Here is a 16,901-nt window from a genome sequence, read left to right as displayed (position 1 = left end):
CAAGGGTGGCACTTTTTACAGCAGTCTGAGTACAGTCCCGCGCTCTGCGATAGTCTGAGTACAGTCCCGCGCTCTGTGTCAGTCTGAGTACAGTCCCGCGCTCTGTGTCAGTCTGAGTACAGTCCCACGCTCTGTGATAGTCTGAGTACAGTCCCGCGCTCTGTGATAGTCTGAGTACAGTCCCGCGCTCTGTGATAGTCTGAGTACAGTCCCGCACTCTGTCAGTCTGAGTACAGTCCCGCGCTCTGCGATAGTCTGAGTACAGTCCCGCGCTCTGTGTCAGTCTGAGTACAGTCCCGCGCTCTGTGTCAGTCTGAGTACAGTCCCGCGCTGTCAGTCTGAGTGCAGTCCCGCGCTCTGCGATAGTCTGAGTACAGTCCCGCGCTCTGCGATAGTCTGAGTACAGTCCCGCGCTCTGTCAGAGTAGTCCCGCACTCTGTGATAGTCTGAGTACAGTCCCGCGCTCTGTGTCAGTCTGAATACAGTCCCGCGCTCTGTGTTAGTCTGAATACAGTCCCGCATTCTGTGTTAATCAGTACAGTCCCGCGCTCTGTTAGTCTGTATTTAGGCTACATGATGTTTCATCATAATATATGATTGCTTCAGGCCTTACAGTGCACTTAACATTATGAAATCTCTCTCTCTCTCTCTCTCTCTCTCTCTCTCTCTCTCTCTCTCTCTCTCTCACACACACACACACAAACACACTCTCCTGGTTTTCAGAGTCAGGTCAGGTCCTTTAAGGCATCTAGTCGTAATTCCTGAGTTCCAGGCTTTTCCATGCTGGATTCCATCATGAAAGGCGTGGAGGAAGGTGCTGGCTCAGCTAAGAAAGACAAGCTCTCATAACCAATTATGTTCTCTTACAACCACTATGTGCTAAAGTCTCTCCAGCCAATTCCACTCCACCACTGTACCTCCACCCAGAGCTTCATGTTAGGAGCAGAAAGACGTATCCCTCCTGACCTGCACTCCTCGGGTTACCAGACTAAACCACAATTGCTCACACCTGCAAGAAACCAGCAGTTCAGACCTGTGTGGAGTGACCTTTCACCCATTCCCATTTGTTTCTTTCTCTCAAGGACACCCTGGGGCACTCGGCAGTGACACACAATGCCGTGACACCTGTTTGACAATCCAGTGTCACACATTTCATCTCTTTACACTTCCTCATTCCCTTCACACCATGAAAAGTGGGGGTTTCCCCACTGGAAAATGGCAGAAACTTTAAGAAAAGAAGAAAAGAATAAACAAGGCAGTAGTTCTTCAACATGACCATTATAAAACTAGATTAAAAAATGGTGATTCAGAGGACTGCTGACTGCGTCACGGTTATATTAAACCCTCTGGATTTTGGTTTGAACCACTCTCACATCACGCTGCATTATATGGTGTTTCAGTATATGGGTTATATGAGAGTTTGAGCATGAAAGGTGTGTCATTTCAAATACCGAATCTCAATACCGTTACGCGATCTTCAGCACAAGAGGACGTCCACTGAGCTAACAGAACAGTTACGCCAGCTGTGTAGAGCCCTCTGAAACCTAGAGAACAAAGATGAACAATGAAGAGTAAAAAAAACTAAACTAAACAATGTGGAATACATGAACCATGTATTACCGATGCCAGGTCTGTCGTAAAGGCCATTATACCCTGAACTACTGAATAATACTAAACATTATGCTGAAAAGTGTGTTAATAAAATGACTGCAGTGTATAAACTATTAAAAGCCAACAGACTCATAAGAAAGAAGGGAGAACATCGTGGTGGCCATGATGGATGATGTCATCTGGCTAAGAAAAGAAATAAAGTGCAGGTGGAAACTGAGAAACAGACAGAACATCATCCCTCTTCATCCTCCTCATCTTCATCCTTTCCTCAGAATCAGCATCCCACTTTTTCCCCTTCATTCCATCCTTCTCCTCTGTCTGATCTGCCCATCTCTCCTCTGTCTGATCTGCCCATCTCTCCTCTGTCTGATCTCCCCATCTCTCCTCTGTCTGATCTCCCCATCTCTCCTCTCCTCCCAGTGGCAGTAGTGACAGTCTGTGTATCACCACACCGTCTCCTTCCACGTCTGCTTTGGCAGAACACACCATGAGCCATCAGGCGTGATGCTCATACAGGTGGACTTTATTACCGGGGGTTTATGAGCCTGTGGTACTTGAAGTGCTCCCAGCTACAGCCTTCATCCCGGAAACCTGCCCGGAGCTGTGTTTATCAGATTTTTAGAGTACAAGTGATCATCTAGGAACAGTTGTTTCTATCCAAATCCTAATGAAAACAATTAGCCATAGTATATTAACAGGCTGCAACAAATCAGAGTGAAATGTTTTGCAGCTGTTCAGCCTTTGGAAGTCTGAGGCTCTTCAGGGAAGGAATATGACTCGTGCCTGTAATGTGCTGGTTAAGATGACCATGTACTAGACGGCAGCCAAATGAGACCCAACAAATGAGTTTGTTAAAGCTTTCCTAAACCCACGAATTTGTTCTGGTTTGTGTAGCTGTTGAATGAGCTGTTGTTGTTTATTTGTGTCCAGCTCAACACAGCAGATTTTGTTGTGTGGCACAGAGTTTCTGGAACTTTGTTCTACTTCATTTGATGCAAAGTACTGGAGCATCTCTTGTTGACACCTGTCACATCGCTGATCTGGCTGCAGTTCCTCACTGATTGGTTAAAATATGAACAAGTGGACAAATGAAAATAACCAGTGGGGGATGGCAAATCTGAACATAAAGTGACAAAGCAAAATCCCATTTCAGGAGAACATGATGTGGTGAACTAGTGGAAGCGAGATTTAATATACTGACCTGAGCAATGCTCATTCTAAACAGTGAGGCACAAGAACCTTGAAGATTTATTCATTCAACAAAACATTAAGAACACATTTTATTTGTGGGCTCAGAGATAGTTGAAGTCTGAAACAGCTCAAATTCCAGCAGTAACTATTAAAGCAGCAACCAGATCAGGAGAAGCAGCTGTGATTCATTAAGATGCTGGCAATAGAGGCAATAAACAGAGAAGGACAAATGAATATGCTAATGACAGGCAGCTCTGGTCACCGAGTCTCAGCTGTTCTCATGCATCACAGCAACAAGAAAAACTTTGGAATTTATTTTTCCCCCCATTTCAAATAAACACTGTCAGATCACTCACTGACTCAGCAGTAAAAAGTGTCCCTCTTTCGTCATGAACTCCCTCTCTCTCTCTACTGTGGTTTAACCTCTTTCACATGAGGAAACTGGGTCTTAAAATGGTGTTGTTTCTAAAGCTCCTTCTCCTTGAATGCACAGCTGTGAGAACAGCACACTGTATCTTCCCACTCAGATGTACCAATCAGCCTGAATAGAGAGTCCAGCCAGTGGGTTTCCCTTTGGCCCCTGGTGCTGGAGGACACCAGGATACCACATACATCCTCCACAAGCCCTGCTGCAGGAGGGTGGTCTGGGTCCCAGATCTGAAAGGCTTCAACACACAATGGGATCCACAGATAGTGCCACTGCTTTCAGAGCAGATCCCCTTTTCTGTGAGTTCAGGCCAGTGGACAGTCAGAGAAAGGGTTAGGGACACCCAAACTGGGGGTCACTGGGGACAGAGGGCGAGTCACCTAGCAACTGCATAGCAACTGAGCTAATGTGGAGTGCTTGTTTTGGGGGCTGTGACATGACCAAGGGGCACGGAGGCCCCCCGTGGCCTGCAAAGGCACACCTGCATGGGAGACGAGTAGGGGGCATGGGAGGGAGTCAAAGGAAGCTCCAGAGAGAGAGAGATCTGCAGATGTTCCAACTTTGAAACATGACCTTTCCATTAACATCAAGTGCCCCTTTCCTGCTAGAATTATTCTTACTCTTATACTTACACACAGCTTTGGCTGCTTGGGAAATGGATTTATGGGCATTGATCTCATGGCTCACGGAGGCAGAGAGCTTAGCACTGGTATGGCTCGTCTCTTGGCTCTGTAGGGTGTTGTATGCCCTAATGGCAACATTAGGAAAAGCATCCAAACCCTTCTGATAAACATTACACTGCCAATTACCCAGACTTTAAAGCACTCTCACAGCTTCCTGAGAATGGCCTCAAAGACGCGATCCAGGTTCGCTACTCTGTGTGTTTTTGTAAGTGTTAAACTGCGTATAGTCAGGTTTAATGGATGAATTTCCTAGCATTAAGCTCCACGAATTCCCTGTGATTCGCATCTTTTCTGCCAGAGACTGGTGTTGGCATGGGGTTGTAGCTGCAGTCTTGTGAACGTTAAGAATGCTCATCTGTGGTGGGTGCCACCCGAACACGAGAACAACTGGGCAAACAAAGCCTGAAATGTGAGGAACTGGTTAGAGTCTGCTGTACAGATAACTTCATAGTCCATACAGATACATGGAGTGAAAGGGCCAAGTGTTGCACATCTTTAGCTGAATTCGTTAGGGGCTTTGCTGGCTAAACAAACCTGAAACTTTATATCAAAATGGAAAAAAGGAAACAACGTATTGAACAAAACTAGCGTGAAACATCCACAGAAAAATCCCACAGGGTTAAACACTTGTGTTTAACAGGACATTTCCCACAGGGACTGTGGCTGTACACCCTGGTGTTTTAACACCCTGTGTCCTGTCCACACTAAGGTGATGAAAGTCAGACACAGTTGTCATGTTTAGGCTACAAACAAACAGAACACAGCAAGGACCCCAACTTCATACAGCCGTGTGCGCGCGCGCACGCAGTTTTGGTCACATGCTACAGATCCTGGCCTGACCTCAGGAATACACCAAAGAAAATGTGAGCTCTTTCTGTAGGTTCATCATTCATAAGTACTTGAGTCAGAGAGTTTTCAACTTAATGATACTTTAATTAGGTAAAGTTCCACTGTTGGACTATAACTAGGTCATTTCTATCTAATACATCAACAACTATATACTGTATCTTATAGAAACTATTTACATGCCACACATTTTCATTATTCAATAAACAACAAAAACTTGTTCACACAAACGTACTTGCTAATACCCTGTAACACTTTCTACTCTGAATCACAACTGAAGCTTCGGACTCAACTTTACGAGACTTTGATCTTTGTACATTCCAAAAAAAAAAAAATACAAAGGAAAATTAGTTGATTAATAAGGTGTGAACATTAACCCGCAAATCCCGCTCGACCTCCTGGCTTGAGTGTTTGGCGCCATCTTCTGGTAGCACATCAGCATCGACCAGCTTGTTAAATAGTTCTACATTTCTAATCCGCCGCTGCTTTTCTAAAGGAAAACTGCAACTCAACTGTTCCAGTAGTCCATCTGGATTTATAAAGTCTAAAAAAGTTTACAAGAATAACTTACATACTGTACAGTACCTCCTAAAACATGACAGCCATGGACGGGCAAATGTGGGGGTAGTCAGTCATTGCTCTGGTAGTTAACAGTGAGAAGTAATTATATGGCCACTTTATCTATATCCCAGGTCAAGAGGCTGAAAACCTGTAACAAAGGTTGTGGTTTGAATACATACTGCATGTTCTATACCTTATTAACCAGACTTTTTATTTGTTGAAATGTTTAAGTAGATTAACTACCAGTGATGACAAAATCCTGGTCAGGGTTTTGGATTCAGGGGTGTGAAGATGGTTGCCACCAACTGCAGAGAGAAGCGTGCTCACATTTCCTTACAGCACATTGCCTTTACCCAGAAAACTAAGCATATTAATCAGGCGTCTGGATGTAGTTACTAAACGAATCAGTTCGTCTATCATTTGAATCAGCTCAAACTGAATCAAAGTAGAATCACCCTCCACTGAATCACAAACAAGACCAAAATAAACCATTCACTCCTACTCTGGCATGTATGGGATAACCAACTACGGATCTGTCTACTGTAGTTTATCTGGTTAGGGCCAAGTGTGGCACTACTGCACAAACTCCTAAAATATAGATGTTGCTATAATGGTGCATTTTCATTAATGCACGAACAGTAATGTGTGTGCAGTTCACATCCTACGTCACCTTTACCATTAAGACACAAACACCCTTCATGCTTCTCTATGGCGGTATAAAACCACAATTTATTGTGGATTAAAAAAAATAAAAAATTAAAGAGAGATGTGCTCCTCAAGGAAGCTTTAACCATTAGCTTGCACTGGAACATCAACAGAAAGACGAATCTACAAGAACTGACCGCACAACGATGCCACTTCACTAAGCTTTGAAGGAGATTCACGGACACACACATTCGGTGTGGTATGGCATTCCAGACATGCCCGTTCTGTACAGCCCCAACACACTTCTCGGATCTCCCGAACTCAGAGACAGTAGATGAACCAGTTCAGGATTCACGCGAGCGACCTCCCCACTCAGGTTAATGACATTCTTCACGATACGCTTGGTAGAAAGGGTGCCATGACCTCACGAGGGATTTGACGCATATGGCCCCAGAACTGCCCTGCGTTGCTGCTGAAGACACCAGAACTTTAAAATCTCTGCAGGTGGCCCAGACTGATGAGGAGGGCTGATATGGTCCCAGTGTTCTGGCTTGGCTGGGGCAAGGGGGACACTCACACCGTGAGCGTGGTTTCTGAAACCTTTGTGCAAAGACAACTGTTCCTTTATGCAATCCAGGTGTATGAGAAAAATACCCATCAGGCTTTGTGGTCAAGGAACTTTGATTCAGAAGTACAGACAGCCATCATAAAGCAACACAGAGAGGCCCAACAACTCAGAAAAACAAAACAACCCAACCCAGCCTTCACAACTGCTTCATAAGCATCTTAAAATTCTGGCCCTTAAAGAGAAAATGTCCAATAAACTTAATATTCTACAATTACGCAGAAGGTAAACTGAATGAAGCACGCAACAAATGAGAAAATCGGTAGCAAACATGAGACAAAAGCACAGAGTAAGCTTTCAAACATTGTTTCACAAATCATTTAGAAAGAACTAAAAAACTAAACAGAATATAGTTATTAAACCAGTTACACAAAACATCAGCCTGCTCCATGCACAGGTGGGCACGAGACCTTGGGCAGATGGAGAGCACCCCCATGTGGCAGAGACAGGCGTGCTGCTCTTGAAATGCAGTGGTGGAGAACGGCAGCCAGGGTGTGTGGGGTGGGGCTCCTTTCCCTTATGCTTTATTTCTCTTTATCAGTCTCTGTTTTCTCCTCTTTTGGTGACATCTCAGAAGACTCCTCGTACCTGATTAGCAAAAAAGGACAGAGCAAGTTAGAGAGAGAAAGAGAGAGAGCGCAAGAGAGAGAGAAAGAAAAGAGTAAGAAAGAAACAGACTGGTGAGGGCGCCTCCTTCCTGTAAACCTGCGTGCTGGGGAGAGTTTTAGCTGGCAGGTGGACTGGTGCTCTCAAGGAAAAGCACCTTCATAGGAAGATGTGGGACAGACAGGACATTCCGCGCAGGACTCCCGGGTGAACCTGCAGGGCTTGTACTGTGATGATGACTGGAGGCGTGCACGGGGGGAGCAGGAGATCCTGGCCAGGTGACAGAAGCCAACCTGACGTCTGTGGTGGGCGTGCCTAGGGCTCTGTCTCCAACACCAAGACAGGCCCAACTCGGTTACAGGTGAAGCGAGTCACAAGCCACTGCCTGGAGGTGCGTCTGGACATAAAGGCACTGAACAGGCGCTTTTTCTGGGCCACTCGACCTTCTCAAAGAACACATCTTTGCTGGGGTTACTTTGGGTTTTCCCTTTTAAAAGGCATAAATACTAATAAATATCTAATAATAAATACTAATAAATAGTATTAATAGTAATAAATACTTAGAAATATCAGCTTCCACACTGGATTTTCATGTACCCAGGTTCTCAGCACCAAAGCTCATGGCTGACTGGTAGGCACAGTAGTGCATCTTCTCAACAGTCGTGTCCAGGCCAGTCATGACCCTTCAGACAAGCACGTCACCACCTGCGCGGACCCACCACACAGCCTCTGTAGGGACGGACACTCACAGCTAAGCGTCAATGGAAGCAGGTGAGGTAGTGAGTGTCTGGGGGCTCAAAACAGAGAAGGACATCTGTCTGGAAAAACCAACCCACACCTGCAGGAGGCAGCCTGATACTCCAGACCTCTCTGACAAAGCCATCATTCCCAACCGTACTCAAGTATCTGCTATAGCTGTTAGCATGGCCAGGCTGGTTTAAAAGTGAGATTCTTGGTTTGGAGGTTTGTGAAAGGACACTCAGCAACGTCATTTCGCGTTACTCAAACCAGACAGTAGCGCTTCACACGCATCTGGTTTTCCATTTGAGCTCACGGCTAACGGCAGTGTGTTTGGGTGAAGTATTCTTTCAGCAGAAAAACGATGGTAGGCTGAACGGAGGTCAGAATGAAGCAGGGGTGGAGCATCAAACGCATGTGTTCAGAGGAGCGGGGACACAAAACCAAGCAGACGGCGGGGTGGGGGAGGGGCCGTACCTGCCCAGGTGAGAGCGAGGTGGGCGTTACATGTCAGAGGGGGCGTGTCTGCGCCGGCGGGGAGAGGAGCCAGCCGGGCTCTGCATGGAGTTGACCAGGCTGGCCGGGGAGCCCGATACAGTGGGGAAGTGTGTGAGGCGCGGCGTGTGTGGCAACACCTCCTCAGACGACTCGTAGCTACGTGCCACGGCCAGAGTGAGGGAGGAAGAGAAAAGAGGAGAGAAAGAGCAAGTTAGGAAGAGGCAGAAGATGAAAAAAAGAAGACGCAGGATAACAGTACAGAGAAGACAGTACAGGACTAAGGAAAAGGAGGCTTAAAAACAGAGCTGCTTATCCTCCTGAGTCCTCCAGTTTACAACTACTAGGCAGTAAACCCCCATGGCAGGTAGTGGACAGACAGTGGACAATGAGACTTGTTCTCATCAATAAATGGTAATATGTCCACAGGCAGAACCAAATAACTAACAGGTTTGAACATGACTTATCCCTAATGTGTACTGAGATTCATTTACATTTATGGCCTTTAGCTGACGCTTTTATCTAAAGTGACTTGCAGTTATGACTGTGTACAACTTGAGCAATTTAGGGTTAAGGGTCTTGCTCAGGGGCCCAACAGTGGCAACTTGGCACTGGTGGGACTTGAACCAGCAACCTTCTGATTAGTCAAGTACCTTAACCACTAATGGGTAAAGTAATTTTTAATTTATTTTAATTAAAAAGTTGTTTAGTAAACGGTTCCTCCTTTATCCACGAGCAGAGGTGCGTTTGGTGCAGGTCAGAGTGATTAGGGAGCTGTGAGAGACGAAAGCTCACACGATTGCCTGAGACTGCCTGAACCTTCCCAGTCTGGATCCAGAATCTGTGCTGGCTGGAATGTGCAGCTTCCTTCAGATGCTCCCGACACGGAGCAGAGCGCAGGAGCACCAGAGCACATAGTGCGTCTCTGGAAAGTAACTTCACACTCGGGTTGTTAGCTGCACACTCTGAAGGTCACTCCTTCATTGTTGCCATGGCAGCAATCACACAGGATTTCCTGGCAGGAAATGTTCCCACCCTTCGCACTGCTGGCAAGAAACAGGTAGGGAAGTGTGACCTCTGCCAACCTGCATGCCAACTCTCCCTGCACCAGGAGCTCATTGGCAGTGCCACTGGGGTGCATACATACACAGTCCCCCCCCCCCCAAAGGGCGGATGAGCAATGAGATAAGGGATTGAGAGAGAGAGAGCGAGAGAGCGACCACACAGCCATAAAACACATGTGCCGGAACTGAAACATAGGGTCTATTCAAATTCTCAGCAAGTTTCAGGGAAGGGACCGGGTTTAGGCCAGACAAACACTGGTGCAGGCCAGAGAGCCCTCCCTGCCTGCCAAACCAGGCACTGTCCAGCATGTCTGTACAAAAGTGCAAATATGGAGGGATGCGTTACCTAAACATCTCGGTCAGTTCTCCTTTGACCAGCGCCACTACCACGGGGAAGCCCACACAGGCTGGGACCAGGTACAGCAAAGCAGGCTGGGAAAAGAAGAAGACGTGCAGTCCATCAGTGAGGCCTCCTCATGCTCCCCTCCCAGACTAGTCTCCATGCTGCTTCACCTCTCACCTGGGCATGTTTGAACGTGTGCATGACGAAGATGGTGAGGCCCAGGCCAAAGATGTAGGCCAGGAAGCTGGTGTAGAAGTAGGTCCGTGTGTTCTTCTTCAGGCTGTGAGGAGAGGAGAGGGCAGGAGAGAAGAGGTAATTGAACTACCACGTGTGAAAGAAAGCTCAAAACTGAAGATTGCAGACTGTAGAGAACGAAGTGGCTTTACCTGACATCAAAACGCAGGAGCAGAGCAATAAAGATGCCTGAGAACAACAACAACAACAACAACAACAACAACAACAACATGAGAAACAAGGCTTCAGAGCCCGATTTGTTTTTCTGAGTGTGGCAAACAGTATTGGCACCATCTGATATTCGAGATAAAAGGAAGCCAAATTAAATTTTGCCCCGTGTCAACACAGGCTCCTTTGTGACCAACGTCTGCTGAGGCAATGACCTTTTCTCTTAGCACATGCTTTTTAAATGGTAGGCATGACGTGCATTTAGAATTGCTTTGCAGCTGTTTGCAGGGATAAACAAACCCATCAGTTTGCTTGCATGTGGTTAAAAAAAAAAAAAAAAAAAAAAAAAAAAAAAAAAGCTATGTGTAATGCAGCTTCTGTCCAAGGATACCTGGGATGACGATGTCCCCGAGACCCAACATAGCAAAGTTACTGGCACTCAGACCTCTCTCCAGCAGGTCCTGGGGGAACACCACTAGAGGAACGAACACACACACGAACACACACACAAGATATAACTGTTTTGGGGTGGCCGTCAGCTGACTGACCAACACTATAACACAAACAAGTCTGAGCACAGATTCTTGGAACTACAATAAAAGGCAAACTTCTTGTCCCCTGTTACAGAATCAGCTACATACAGTAGGATAGTGTAGATTTACTGTAGTAATATCTTACTGTACTCACACTTAATAGGTGCTTCGAATGACTTGGCAACTGTTACCATGACATTGGTGCCAAAGACCTGAAAGTGAAGCGTGTTTGGTTGTTACTGTTAAATCAATACAGTTAGTTTCTCTGCTTATTAGAGCAATTACCCATAATGCTTCAGTGAGTGCACGGTGTAATCACAAGGCAAGGAGAGTGGAAAAGTGTGTAAGGAGAGTATGAGCAATAAGAGCCAATCACAGAGTCCCAACAGCCAGGATTCCACCTGTCTCTGCTGGACTAATGATGCTACAACCCTGATGGTGTCACTGGAAGCCTTTTTGGAGCAATTTACCAACCAAATCCAGATCATGAAACAAATCTACAAACTTGCTGTTTGCTTTTTAAAGAGCATTGTGTTATCTAGTTTTTGCTATAATTGTTTATCCTTATGGTTCACAATAAAATGCATCTGCAGTCGAATAGGGTCGTACAATACACCGCAACACTCATCTACCACAACTGAGTGTGCCACTTCCTGTACATGGACACTGACCGTACCCTGTGGCACATGTTAAGAACCTAGTGGGAATAAATGTGTACCGAGGTTACTATTGCTGTACATGGGGTACAGGCTGTTAAATACTCAGCCTGTGTGGAGAAAAAGGTTAGTTAACTCACCCAGAAAACATCATACACGAACAGCCCACCCAGCAGGATGCAGCCCGTGCTGACGTTATTCAGGTGCAGTAGCTCCACCCCATTTAGGGCAAACGCCAGCCCAAACAGGTTATTGGCTACCCAGTGCTGCCAATCAAATATACGTAAAGGTTATCAGGTACAAAGTGATTTTTGCAGACAAAAACAAATTGCAGATAGACTCCTGTAGAATAAATAAGGATTTATAGTAGAGATCTATACAAGTGCTACTTGCAGTGATACCATATGCTAATACAAATATATACTAATAGACTGATTTATAAAATCTTCCTTTCAAACTATATACACTAGAGGTGTGGAGGGATGAACTGTACCTTTTTAATGACGTACCAGACACCCACCACACTGCTAATTCCCAAACATATCAGGTCCTTGGTGTCAAACTCATAGTTGACTATTTCTGTGGGAGGAAATGGTCATGGATTAGCTTGTACGCAAATCGCATAACTGCGTTCAATTCAGTTTAAAAAAACTAAAAACAAAAACAAAAAAAGCCCACACACGGCGCGTGAACGCATCGGTTCCCCGCAGTACGTGTAGCCCCTCCCGGTTCCAATGACTGCTGGGAGCACCACAGACTGCTCCCTCTCTCTCCCCCCACCCAGACACGTCCATTATGACAAACAACAACAACAATAATAAACAAAACAATTATAAACATCCGATTCATAATCTTGAAAGCGTTTATGATGAAATCTTCAAACAAGACAGAATTCCAGAGCCTTGATAACTGAAAGCTTACCATCATTCCATGTCATAACCTGTGAACTTAAGTCTGTGATCAGGATCGACGGTATGGAGCAACACTCACCTTCTTTGCTCTCTCCAGAGCCCTGTGTGAAAAGGAGCTGGTACTGCTTGTTGGGCAGATTGGCTGGCAAAACTCTGTTCATGAATGGACTGAAACACACACACACACACGCTATAGACTGCATTAACCAACATACAGGAATTTCCATGGCATGGACTCCTCTTACCTCATTGTGTGAGACAGAGCTAAAATCCCCAGCACAAAGAAGTACATAGATAAAAGCAGGTTGATGTACTCTTGAGAAAAAATCTAAAAAGAAAAGAAAAAAAAGTGCCATTTATTTCCATGAAAAAGTTAAAAAACTAAATGTCGTCATGTTGAGGAAGCGTCATGACCTTGCAGGTATTCATTCACACAAACTCCGGCTTCAGTGGGTTATTTAAGTTCTAATGTTGATGGGGTTACTCCCCAAATAAGGCCCCTTAGATGAAGAGGGAACAATTCTCCAGTATCTGCTTTGTTGGAGTGTTGATGGAAGACTGATCCAAACTGCTGAACTTTAGGACTAAAGTCACACATTTCCCGGTGTCATAATGAGGAACTTGCAGGAAACAGGTTTTGGTGAGTTTCAATTGTGTCATAAGATAACACAAGAGATGAGATAAACACTCAGGAAGCGTGCATAGTCCAGGCTTTTGTTCGCTCCTGCGTCTAGCTTACATGATGAATACTAAGCTGCAGAAAATGAGTTGCGCTGAATTAGAGCAAAGTTTACTGCCATTCTGGGTTATCAACATGAACAATGACCGATACCCCTCATTAAATGACCAATACCCCTCATTAATGATCCGGGGAGCTGGGGATGGTGGGTCAAGGTGAACGCCACCAGAACTCAAGGAGTATTTGACCACTGTCAGGTGGCTGATGTGGTCAACAAGTTATTAATTAACTTTTGAAAAGGAGGTGAAGGTTCTCTGTGTGTGCGCCACCTGCTTTTTAGAAAGAGAAAAAAATAGAGGCAATGATGCCATCTGAAGTGGACTAGATAAGAGGGAGGATGATGTGTGGAGGACGCAGTCTACCTTGAAGAAGAGATAGAGGCCAAAAAGAGTGCAGCTGGCAATGATGGGAAAGCGCGCAGCGTCTCTGCTGGTGATGGTCTCAGGCATGTCGGAGGAGTTCTGAGAGCGGGAGAGAGAGAACGAAATCCAGACATTCTGAATCATCATCACAAAATTAAAGAATAGAGCTCTCACTCACTGCACTACACGTTTAGCACCAACCCAATAAGCCTGGAGTCTCAAGTCCTACAAATCACACCAGTGTGAGGCAGGGGGAGGTTCTGCTCCCACCTCCCCCATGTGGGTTAAAGACATGGAAGCTTCCCTCAGTAAGAATGTTCACCATATAAACTGAGATATAAGTTTCACTGTACTAAATTTACAATGGAGAAGTACAAGGTCACATGCCAAACAGCGCCACAAAGGATCTGAAGTATAACTTCAATTATGGCCACAGTGGAATTCTCTCTCTGTAAAATGGGTCAGGGTGGCAGTGTGTGTAAAACACACAAGCCACAACTTAATGCACAAGACTAAGGTTGAGAGGCAATTATCTTTTGGATTTGAAAATGGTAAATGCTCTGGCTTCTAGCAAAACAGACCAGTCTCATCTCAACGGATGGATGTGTGCATTTAAAGGCTGAGAAGAACTCCCCATTGGTTCAGGTAAAACCAAGTGGTCCTTAGCAACTGACCCTCACAATAACAACCCTAGTGATGCTAAAACAGGACCAATCAACAATTGCCTCGACCTCAGTGCACATGAGAATTCAACAAGAACTTGTTCTGGGTTGGCATAAAGAAAGACAACTTGCACCTACAGCTCTCAGAGGTGAACTCAACCAGGTGTAACACTAAACAGAGTGAAATTGTTTTATTGACCAAAAATGCTTGTGAAGGAAGACATATCTACAGAAACTTAAAATATTTGGTGTCTTCTCTGAGCAACGCTTACTGTGTTGAGAAGGGCTAGTGTTTAAAGCAGATCTAAATCAAACCTGAGCAAACGCGCTGAATGAGTCCGTACAGACTACAGCGAGCAGTCGGCCAGGGGTCTCAAATAACGGTGCATTTCACACAAACCACCGACACGCTCTTCACACCCGCACTTTAGGAGACGTAAAAGAAGCAAACGGTAAATAAGGGATCCGCTGCGTTATTACCACACAACGTGCACACTGGACAGACTTTCCACCGATTATAAAGCATCTTCAACCGTGCGTAATAACCGGGTTAGTGGAGCGCCACGGCGCAGTGAAGTACAGCTGTAGCGCACATGTGCCCTTTACAAAGCGCACAGGCTTCACACGAAGCTCCGCTGGGAACCTGTTAAAACAGCAAGATTTAACATGTTCTGTCATCTGGTCCGCAAAGGTACATGTTCCCATCACAATGTGCTAAAATTACAGCGTCTACCGGCGCACAGGGAGGCGGATTTCAGGCTCTGTGTCTCTCTGGTTCAGGAGAATGAAGAAAGCTGTCGAAGCTAGAAGCGGTGTGATGGGTGGATGGATGGAAGGATAGACGCTACTGGTTCTGGCGTAGATTACAGACCTGACTCCGGGGAGATGAAACCCCACTAAAGCCTACTGTACCTTGCTTTTAGAGCTGCTGACAGAGCGTAGAGCCCCAAAGAAGATGGGCAGCAGTGCCATGAGCACAAGGCTGCCGTACGCCAGCGCTGTGCCCTCGGGAGTGGCCACGAACCTGGCCGCGCTGGCGTTACCGGCGTCGGTGGCATTCAGGCTCTCCAGCAGCGGTGAGGCTTCGGCCGGTACAGCCGGTCCTTGCTCCATATCGGCCATGATGAGCGGGTGTCGACAAAGAGTGGATCTGAAAGTGTAAATTCAGCAGCGTAAGCTCTGTCGTGAGTGCCTACAGTGACTATCCGTTAACACTGACTACCCGTTCTCAGGGGTTTGGGTTCTTTCTCATAAGGCCACGTTTCCTAACTCTCTCCGGGAACCGAAAGATGTTTCGACGCCGTGAAAAGACATTGTCGACACAGAAAGTTGTGTTACTGCCACCTTTAGTATCGGAGTATAAAACATTCCGCACAAGAGATATAAGACGTAGCTGTGTGTAATATTCATGTAAAAGTTATGCAGTGTGTCATAGCCAATTATGTAGTCAAGTAAAAAAAAAATACATAAAAATAAAAATACAGTCATTAGCCTGTGTTCTGTTCTGCGAGAAGTAATATAACTACTTTTTTTATTGTTAAACCACTGCAGCAGTACAAAATTGCAACTACAAATATGTACAATAGGCACACTATATAGTCATGCTCCTGGTCGTTATATATGAACTAATAACAGGACTTCTGTTAATACTGCTAATAATAAAAAATAATAACTAATAATGAGTAACTAATGTGCAAACTACTGTTTTTCTGGACACCTTGTGCACTTCACGGCAATTGTAACCATCTCTACATTGGAAATCAAGGTAAATATCAGTAGTTCGGGTTGGGTTGCCATTCTGACAGTCTCACGGTCTTCTGGTCGGGTTTCCTGGTTGGCCCTCTTTGGGCAGTTCAATGTGCTTGTTTACCGCTCGCACTGAAGATGTCACCTCATCTGGTGATGAAACGTCTGCAACCAAAATGCCAAGATCGGAGAACACTACAACATTAAACTGCTATATATATATATATATATATATATATATATATATATATATATATATATATATATATATATATATATGTATATATATATATATATATATATATATATATATATATATATATATATATATATATGTATGTGAGAGAGAGAGAGAGAGAGAGAGAGAGAATAGATTTTGATGTGAACATTGGGGGAACACATTCTCCTAAACAACAAAACCATAACCTAGTTTAAGCTTTAAAACATTGAGATGTTTGTTATTTTTTAAATATGAGCAATCTTATTTGTTCTTTAGAAATTAGATTAAATCGTACTTGTGGCGTTCATTCAGCCACTAAACGTAGATAGGCTTGAATAAGGTATCATCCCTAAATAATTTGAAGAAGCAAGACTTAGATAATTGGGGCTGCACGATATAGTAGAAGAAATAACGATCCAATTATGAAATAGCCTGAGAATATCACCCCTGTGCTCAAAAAAAGGTTGGCTGATGATTGACCCTGACAGACTATTATTTAGAACCAAGTACATAGTACCAGCATAAAGCCAGGTAACTGATATGTGCTGATGACCGTACCATAGCCTTATACCAAGCAAGATGAAGGTGTAGACAAGTCACACTGACTGGACAGCCAGCAAAATACTGCTACTACGTGAGAGATTAGAGTACATCAAACAAAGGAACAACTTCAGTTTGACCGCAATTAAGTTGGAAAACAGGTTTACGCTATTACTGTAAAGCATAAGGGCCAGGGTACAGTACTCTTCTGGAAACCAAAAGTTTTTAACTGCAAGCACAATCTTTAGTGATTGGTCCTTTTTCAAGTTCGTTGTGCCTAATGTTTGGCTAAATT

General features: G+C 44.8%; 1 protein-coding gene across 2 annotated transcripts; it reads right to left on the bottom strand.

Moving 5' to 3' along the window:
• Window positions 1–4,824: 4,824 nt before the first annotated feature.
• hm13 (histocompatibility (minor) 13) lies at window positions 4,825–15,437 on the bottom strand. 2 transcript variants are annotated; one of them, XM_027001766.2, is made up of 13 exons: window positions 15,013–15,437; window positions 13,439–13,537; window positions 12,583–12,665; window positions 12,417–12,505; window positions 11,920–12,005; window positions 11,567–11,692; window positions 10,925–10,982; window positions 10,629–10,712; window positions 10,222–10,258; window positions 10,013–10,115; window positions 9,839–9,924; window positions 8,411–8,587; window positions 7,091–7,177 (listed from the first exon to the last, which is right to left on the bottom strand). In XM_027001766.2, exons 1-12 carry the CDS (start codon window positions 15,220–15,222, stop codon window positions 8,437–8,439), a joined length of 1,212 nt encoding a protein of 403 aa, XP_026857567.1. In that variant the 5' UTR covers window positions 15,223–15,437; the 3' UTR covers window positions 7,091–7,177; window positions 8,411–8,436. The 2 variants fall into 2 exon arrangements, with proteins under 2 accessions (XP_026857568.2, XP_026857567.1); XM_027001767.2 differs by lacking the exon at window positions 8,411–8,587 and having other exon boundaries at window positions 4,825–7,177; window positions 15,013–15,436.
• Window positions 15,438–16,901: the final 1,464 nt, after the last annotated feature.

The sequence above is a fragment of the Electrophorus electricus genome, chromosome 24, assembly GCF_013358815.1.
Source record: "Electrophorus electricus isolate fEleEle1 chromosome 24, fEleEle1.pri, whole genome shotgun sequence".
NCBI lineage: Eukaryota > Metazoa > Chordata > Actinopteri > Gymnotiformes > Gymnotidae > Electrophorus > Electrophorus electricus.
This window is presented reverse-complemented; position numbering and strand designations above follow the sequence as displayed.